The sequence below is a fragment of the Tachysurus fulvidraco genome, chromosome 11, assembly GCF_022655615.1.
Source record: "Tachysurus fulvidraco isolate hzauxx_2018 chromosome 11, HZAU_PFXX_2.0, whole genome shotgun sequence".
NCBI lineage: Eukaryota > Metazoa > Chordata > Actinopteri > Siluriformes > Bagridae > Tachysurus > Tachysurus fulvidraco.
Window position 1 is genome coordinate 4604145 of NC_062528.1, and position 9227 is coordinate 4613371.

A 9227-nucleotide genomic window follows, 5' to 3' on the forward strand; every position below is an offset into this window, starting at 1 on the left:
GGCCCACCACAACAGTGTCATCAGCAAACTTGATGATGGTGGTAGAGTTGGAAGTGGCCACACAGTCATAAGTGTACGGTGAATACAGCAGAGGGCTCAGAACACAACTCTGGGGGGCTCCAGTGCTGAGAGTGAGGGTGAATGATGTGTGTTTGCCCACCCCTACAGCTTGTGGTCTGTCTGTCAGGAAGTTGGAGATCCACTGACACAGTAATAGCCTTCATCTGTGATCTCTTCATTGTTTAGTGTAGCTAAAAGTAGACAGTGGAGCTTATTTATTTATTATTATTATTATTATTATTATTATTATTATTATTATTATTATTATTATTGCTGCACTGTGTAACGGATCTCAGACTTTTTCAGGATGGTGTGTGTGTGTATTTTAGCACATAGAATATTGGGATATATTTAATAGCCACACAATTATCACATAATTTGCCATAATTCTCCTGATATCTGCAGTGGTTTTGGTTTTTCTTATTCTTATTGTCGTAGTGAGGTCTTTTGTTGCTTTACATGGCTACATGCACACACGCGCACACACACACACACACACACACACACACACACACACACACACACTCCTCGACCTCGAGTTCCTTTGACCCTGTTACCCCTGAAAAACATAAGTCTGTTTGTTCAGATTATATATTTATTTCTGTCTCCTTTTACTTGAACACACACGCACACACACACGCACACACACACACACACACACACACACACACACACACACACACACTGGTTGCTGTGGCGACGGTGCGTTATCGTAGCCTTGTTCCTGAGGCACCTCTGCCGGATCCATGCTAACGCGATTAGCCGGCTGCAGCAGGGCGCAGGCTAATGGAATTAGCGTTGAGCTAATGGTGGACCAGAGAGCGCAGGAGGGCAAAGAGAGGAGGGGTGTGTGTGTGTGTGTGTGTGTGTGTGTGTGTGTGTGTGTGTGTGTGTGTGTGTGTGTGTGTGTGTGTGTGTGTGTGTGTGTGTGTGTGTGTAGTTTTAGACATGTCAAATAAATGAATTTTTTTTTTAAACAAAAATTTCTCTTTTATCCGGAAAAACAAAAAGGTGAATTTATTTAGTTACTGAGGTTTAGTTTGATTCAGCTGTAAAAAGCAGCTTGCATTCATACGACACACATTTACTGAACAGCAGCAAGAAGCAACCTAGTGTTTTATTATATAACCTTAGTGTGTAAAACATTCCAGTTGATATGAACTGCTATTTAATTCATAAAATATTATCTTTTTCATTTGCCTCAGAAGTATTGTGTGTAGTGTATATTCAGTGTGTGTACGGAACATGCTGTCTGTCTGTTTGTCTGTCTCTCTCTCTCTCTCACACACACTCTCTGTCTCTCTCACTCACTGACACTCACTCTCTCTCTCTCTGTCTGTCTCTCACACACACTCTGTCTCACTTACTCTCACTCTCTTTCTCACACACTCTCTCTCTCACACTCTATCTCTCTCTCTCTTTCTTGTAAGCGCTCTCTTGTCAGTTTTAATAAACCCCCCATTTTCACTTTTTCAGCTATCAGGAGGAAGGAGAATGGCTGGTATGATGAAGAACATCCCCTTGTCTTCCTCTTCCTCGGCTCTTCAGGAATTGGTAAATGATTAAAACATATTTTAATTCATTGCTGTTGTATCACTTTCTAATAGGCTACACCTTTACTACACTGTATAAATGTGTACCTAAACCTCCCACACGCTTTATTACACACTATAGTACACACTATAGTACACACTTTATTACACACTTTATTACACACTTTATTACACACTATAGTATACACTATAGTACACACTATATTACACACTATAGTACACACTATATTACACACTTTAGTACACACTTTAGTACACACTTTAGTACACACTATATTACACACTATAGTACACACTATATTACACACTATATTACACACTATATTACACACTATAGTATACACTATAGTACACACTATATTACACACTATAGTACACACTATTACAGACTATAGTACAAACTATATTACACACTATAGTACACACTATATTACACACTTTAGTACACACTATATTACACACTATAGTACACACTATATTTCACAATATAGTACACACTATATTACACACTATATTACACACTATAGTACACACTTATTACACACTATAGTACACACTATAGTACACACTTATTACACACTATAGTACACACTATAGTACACACTATATTACACACTATAGTACACACTATATTACACACTATATTACACACTATAGTACACACTTATTACACACTATAGTACACACTATAGTACACACTATATTACACACTATATTACACACTATAGTACACACTATAGTACACACTATAGTACACACTATATTTCACAATATAGTACACACTATATTACACACTATAGTACACACTATATTTCACAATGTAGTACACACTATATTTCACACTATAGTACACACTATAGTACACACTTTATTACACACTATAGTACACACTATATTACACACTTTAGTACACACTATATTTCACACTTTATTACACACTATAGTACACACTATATTTCACAATATAGTACACACTATATTACACACTATAGTACACACTTTATTACACACTTTAGTACACACTATATTTCACACTTTATTACACACTATAGTACACACTATAGTACACACTATATTACACACTTTAGTACACACTTTATTACACACTTTATTACACACTATATTACACACTATATTACACACTATATTACACACTTTATTACACACTATAGTACACACTATATTTGAAACTTTAGTACACACTATAGTACACACTATATTTGACACTTTAGTACACACTTTAGTACACACTTTATTTCACACTATTACACACTTTATTTCACATTTTATTACACACTTTAGTACACACTATATTTCACTTTATTACACTCTTTCTCTTTTGCACTCTCTCTCACACACACACATACTCTCTCTCCCTCTCTCTTACTCTCTCTCTCACACACACATTCTCTCTCTCTCTCTCTCTCTCTCTCTCTCTCTCTCTCCCTCTCTCTTACTCTCTCTCTCACACACACATACTCTCTCTCTCTCTCTCTCTCTCTCTCTCTCTCTCTCTCTCTCTTACTCTCTCACACACACATACTCTCTCTCTCTCTCTTACTCTCTCTCTCACACACACATACTCTCTCTCTCTCTCTCTCTCTCTCTCTCTCTCTCTCTCTTACTCTCTCTCTCAGACACACAAACACATACACACAGGGAGTTATTTGTTTGTTGGGGGAGATGGATGCTGATTGTCAGATGTCTCATATCCCGTCTCTCCTCTGACCAGCAACATTAATATTCAGCAGCCTTGAGCATGCGCCACAAAAGTATTTATATTGAAGTTCATAGGAGGAATATTTATTTACTCAGAGACAGGAGTGAGAAAAGAGACTGAGTGAAAAAGATGTAAGAGAGAGAGTGAGAGAAATGGGGAAAAATACAGATATAGGAAGCAGTGACCTTGTTGCCATGACAATTACAGACATGCAGTGTTGGAGAACAGAGAACGGTTCTGTGGTCACACAGTTCTAACTTTTCACTCGAGTAACTGTGATTTTAACTCGACATCACTTCCTGATGTTATACAATCCATCACTTCCTGATGTTATACAATCCATTATGTCAGGAATTTCTTGTGTGTGTTTGTTTGTTTGTGTGTGTGTGTGTGTGTGTGTGTGTGTGTGTGTGTGTGTGTGTGTGTGTGTGTGTGTGTGTAGGTAAAACGGAATTGGCAAAGCAGGTGGCTCGTTACATTCACAAAGACATCAAAAAGGTCAGAAACACACAGACACACATCCATGTAAACTACAACCTTAATCTGTTCTCTGATCACCACCTTTATATTCACAGGGTTTCATCAGAATGGACATGTCAGAGTTCCAGGAGAAACACGAGGTAACACACACAGGATTGTAAACAGAGTAGAGTAAATCTCTGTCTGGATTTCATTTTAAAATTACAAATTAAAGCCTCAGGTGCACACACACAGACTTTTAACAGACTTCAGTTAGAAGTGTGTAAGGGGGCAGGGTTTGTGTAAACAGGAACATCTTAGTTAAGTGTGATTCTGACTTTGATTTTAAGGACTTTTTAATTGAAACATAAATAATAGTTAATTTATGTAAACATGTTGCAGCCTGACTTTCTCTGCTCTTACAAAAAAATAATTGCACCTTCTGGCCTTGACAATTTTTTTCTAATATTAATTAGAGACATTGCTTATCTTGAGGCCAGAAAATAATGTATGTATCAGATTTCCCTTTGCACCGTGTGCAGCCTCCGAGGTGTGAGAACATGCTGTTGATTCTCTTCTGGCGCTCAAAACCTGACTTAAGTACAGTACAAGGGATTTTCCCTACGGAAATACTAACAGAAATTTTAGGCAGTAAATTCAGCTCAGTGTGTCTCTGGTATTAAAGGTGAAGTGAGTGTTTTAAAGGTTTTGTTATTTGTGACCCCACTGCTGAGCTGTCACAGTGTTTAGAGGAGGACCTCTGTAGACCTTGAGCTTTAACACATAGACACACACAAACTCTGGCTCACACTGTCATTGTGTGTGTGTGTCTGTGTGTCTGTGTGTCTGTTGCATTAGGTGGCTAAATTTATCGGTTCTCCACCGGGGTATGTCGGTCATGAGGAAGGCGGTCAGCTCACTAAACTGCTGAAGCAGTGTCCGAACGCTGTAGTGCTCTTTGATGAGGTGGATAAAGCACATCCTGATGTCCTCACCATCATGCTGCAGCTTTTTGATGAGGTCAGAACCCTAGGATCACCTGAGTCAATATTACAGAGTTACTGAAAGACTAAATCACTCTGTATTCTTGATTCTCTGTGTCACTGTTACATTGCTCATTATAAACTATCACTGAGTCACTGGTTCACTGTGTCATTGGTTCACTGTTTCACTGAGCCACTTATTCACTGTGTCGTTAGTTCACTCTGTCACTGTTTCACTGATCCACAGTGTTATGTGATCTTTGAGAATTTTTTTTTTTACAATATCTCTTGGTCAGGGACGTCTGACAGATGGGAAAGGGAAAACCATTGAATGCAAGGATGCCATCTTCATAATGACCTCCAATGTGGCAAGTGATGAAATTGCCCAGCATGCGATACAGCTCAGACAGGAAGCTCAGGAGCAGAGTCGTCGCCGTCTGGCAGACAGTCTGGGTGAGACCTATTTTTTTATTAACCCTATTTTATCCCCAATTCCCCTCTAGCTGTCAGCACTTCCCTGTCACATAACAGCAACCAACCTTTTACATGCAGTACCACAGTGTGTGTGTGTGTGTGTGTGTGTGTGTGTGTGTGTGTGTGTGTGTGTGTGTGTGTGTGTGTGTGTTTCAGATGAAGTCCAGCAGAGTGAGAAGATTACCATCTCTAAGAAGTTTAAAGAGGAAGTGATTCGCCCCATACTGAAGGTAGACACATTTCTGCCTGATTTGACTGTTTTATATGTGAGATAAATACTGACCGAAGCTAGTGCTGGTTACCATAGGAATATTCTGAACTATAAAAAGACACACACATGCACACCCATCCACACACATGCACACACACAACACACACACATTCCAGAGAGTCAGAAAGAAGGAAACAGAAACATGTTTATGGCCATAGTATATAAAATATGGTGGAATCTTATTGGCCAAGTGTTATTGGAAACATGTTGTGATTGGTGTGCTGTCTTTTCAGGCCCAGTTCAGACGGGATGAATTTCTGGGACGAATTAGCGAAATCGTTTACTTTTTGCCTTTCTGCCACTCTGAGCTTATTCAGCTCGTAAGCAAAGAGCTCAACTACTGGGCAAAAAAGGTACGCGCATGTGTGCATGCATGAGCTTGTGTATTTGTGTCTGCCCATGGTGTGTGTGTTTGTCTGTGTTTGTGTCTGATTTTGTGTGCATCACACAATTGACAGTTAAAATGTGTGTGTGTGTGTCTGTGTGTGTGTGTGTGTGTGCATGCTTAATGTGTTTATTGGTGTGCTTTGTATCAACAGCAAAAGAGAAATGGCTGTATACACACACACACACACACACACACACACAGAGGGAATCAATACAGTCTGATGACAATAATCATATTAGTGAGGTTAACATGTGGGCCATTCATAAATATTTAAATATGAATAAAACTCCATTTCTGTCTAACAAACACGTACACACAGAAAAAAGTGTTTGTGTGTGTGTGTGTGTGTAATATGAATATTTATGTTTATTCATTATTTTGGAAAATGCAATGAATTCTTTCTTTGTATTGAAGTGTTGTGTATTGTGTTGTGTATGGTGTTCTGTACACTGTGGCATATTGTACAGAGTTTAGTTTAGTTAGTTTAGTTTTAGTTAAGTGCTGGAGCTCGTTACAGGTTCAATGTTCAGGATCAGAAAGTTGTGAGTTTAAATTCCAGCAGTCACTCGTGATCAAAACCCTTCAATCACAACCGGATAAAATTTCTTCTTTCTGCACATCACTGTGGACTAAATATGAAAGAAGTCCAACTGAAGCACTCTCTCTCTCCCTCTCTCACTCACTCACTCACTCACTCACTCACTCACTCTCACTCAGTCACTCACTCACCTCTCTCTCTCTCACACACACTCCCTCTCACTCTCTCTTTCTCACTCTCTCTCACGCTCTCTCACTCACTCAGTCTCTATCACACACACACACACTTTCTCACTCTCTCTTTCACTCACTCACTCACTCACTCTCTCTTTCTCTCTCACACACACACACAGTTCAGTTTTACTCTCAGTCCTCAGTTTTTGTGGGGTTTTTCCTCAGGCCAAACAGAGGCACGACATCAACCTGCTGTGGGAGCGAGGCGTGCTGGACCTGCTGACTCGAGGATACAACCTTCACTATGGCGCTCGCTCCATCAAACATGAGGTAAACAATCAATCAATAACATCATCGATACACAATAGACTAATCAATACTGCACACACATTCTCACACACACTAGGGTGTCAGGAAGAGAGAAATATGAGGAGAAGAAATAATAATAGTCCTTATTGGATTGGTGGCTTTATACACTGATATTGGCTTCCGGACTGGGGAGGTGTGTGTGTTTGTGTGTGTGTGTATATAGACTTTTTGCTGTGATATTAAATTTGCTGTTGGGTCTTAAAGCAGACAATGAATGTTATTTATTTAGGTAATAATAATGTAAAAAATAAGTTGCATATTTTTGCACATATTTTATTTTTTATTTTTGCTCAATTGTTTTAATGTTCATGTTTTTTGTTTCTTTCAAATGTTGAAACACACTGTGGTTTTTATTTAATTTTCTTTATTACTACACTTTGTGCTTGTAAGTAAATGTTTGTAGTAAAGCTTTAGGTGATGAAATGCTGTAGCAGCAGATATAGATAAATAAATGAAATATTAAGTATTTTTAAATCAGAAATAAATGATAAGTTTAGAATATTGTCTGTATGCAGCTCTTCGGTTTAACAGGATACCTGCTGTAACATTAGCTCTGCATTAACACTGCTTTTGTTCTGTAGGTGGAGCGTCGGGTGGTGAACCAGTTAGCAGCAGCATACGAGCAGGAGCTCCTCCCTGAAGGCTGCACGCTCCGCCTCACTGTGGATGGAGAACTGCAAAATGAAGAGGAGGAACAAGGGAGTCCATCTCTCCGCCTGGAGATAGTGGATAAAGACAGCAAAACACGAAAGCTGGAAATTCGTCAACCACAAAACCCAGAGCAGGTGGCATACAGGCACTAACTAACCTCCTGTCAAACACCCGCTCACCTCCTGTCAAACACCCGCTCACCTCCTGTCAAACACCCGCTCACCTCCTGTCAAACACCCGCTCACCTCCTGTCAAACACCCGCTCACCTCCTGTCAAACACCCGCTCACCTCCTGTCAAACACCCGCTCACCTCCTGTCAAACACCCGCTCACCTCCTGTCAAACACCCGCTCACCTCCTGTCAAACACCCGCTCACCTCCTGCTGATCTCCTGAGTGATGTATCTATATAGTTGTTATTCCTGATGAAGAGACTCATCCTGGAAGCACCAGCATGCTGGACGCTAAATACAATGCTTCTGAAAGGTCTACGTTTCTGTTCAGACCAAAGGACAGTTATGGATTTTTCAGAACCAAGGAAATTCTGCAGAACTGATGCAGCATTGCTTCATACTTTGGGGATTTAAAATCTTCATCATCTGTGTGTCACTGCAGACACAAAAACATGCCAAATAAATATAAATGTGCAAAAATATTACTTAAAATATCCGAAAATAATTTTGTTTAAATTTTTTAATATTATTTGTTTATTCGATAAACATGAACTTTTTTTATTAAGATTTGTTTTTTTAAATAAACACACATGAAAGTTTTTATTAACATCACTAAAGTACATGAAATCACATTTACTAATAAAACTAAATAATAATTTCATATTTTATTTATCTCAAGCATTTATTACCACATGTTGCATCACTAATAGGACATTTATTTAAGATCAGTTACAATTAATCTTTGCAGTTTTATTGGGAAAGTCAATACATAATAGTAAGAGTTCAGGAATATTTCTGTCTGTCATTAATTTAACAAATGGAAAATTTCAGCTTAAAAGCTGCAGGTAAATAAATTCAGTGTAGAAGGAAACTGAACTACTGCTTTAAAATTATTCAAAAAACTAGGTAACTATTCATTTTAAATTATAACTGTATAAACTATAGTGTGTGTGTGTGTGTGTGTGTGTGTGTGTGTGTGTGTGTGTGTGTGTGTGTGTGTGTAAAATGGAGCTGTGTAGAATTAAAATTTTAAATTAATGAATCTGCATGTGTTTTGTCTTTCTGGTCCATTAAAACAGAATAAATTTCATGAATCCTGTGTTTGTGTGTGTGCTTGCATGTGTGCGTTGCTTGCGTGCATGTGTTTGTTTAATTAAATTAAAGACCATGAAATTTAAAGAAGTGAGTACAGAATGTGTTGTCCTCTACACACCTGCTGCTAAAACACTGTGGAGATATTTTGGCCAAGAATGTGAAGTGTGTGTGTGTGTGTGTGTGTGTGTGTGTGTGCGCTTTAATGAGGAGATGAACAGAAGCAGTCAGTGAGGAACACACTCCTCTGTTTCACAGCATCCCTCCATACACATGTAGAAACTCGCTTCCTTCCAACTGAGAACCAATTAACATTAAAACACA

The 9227-nt window shown here is 38.8% G+C and overlaps 1 protein-coding gene across 1 annotated transcript in view; it reads left to right on the top strand.

Moving 5' to 3' along the window:
- Positions 1 to 8472, top strand: part of clpb (caseinolytic mitochondrial matrix peptidase chaperone subunit B) — a 40206-nt gene extending 31734 nt beyond the window's left edge. The window contains exons 8-16 of the mRNA XM_027138844.2: positions 1537 to 1614; positions 3776 to 3831; positions 3909 to 3953; positions 4651 to 4812; positions 5072 to 5228; positions 5406 to 5479; positions 5754 to 5873; positions 6845 to 6949; positions 7570 to 8472. Of these exons, the coding sequence (XP_026994645.2) occupies positions 1537 to 1614; positions 3776 to 3831; positions 3909 to 3953; positions 4651 to 4812; positions 5072 to 5228; positions 5406 to 5479; positions 5754 to 5873; positions 6845 to 6949; positions 7570 to 7791 (1019 nt within the window). The 3' untranslated portion in view covers positions 7792 to 8472. The remainder of the gene's footprint in view (positions 1 to 1536; positions 1615 to 3775; positions 3832 to 3908; positions 3954 to 4650; positions 4813 to 5071; positions 5229 to 5405; positions 5480 to 5753; positions 5874 to 6844; positions 6950 to 7569) is intronic.
- The last annotated feature ends 755 nt before the right edge of the window (positions 8473 to 9227 follow it).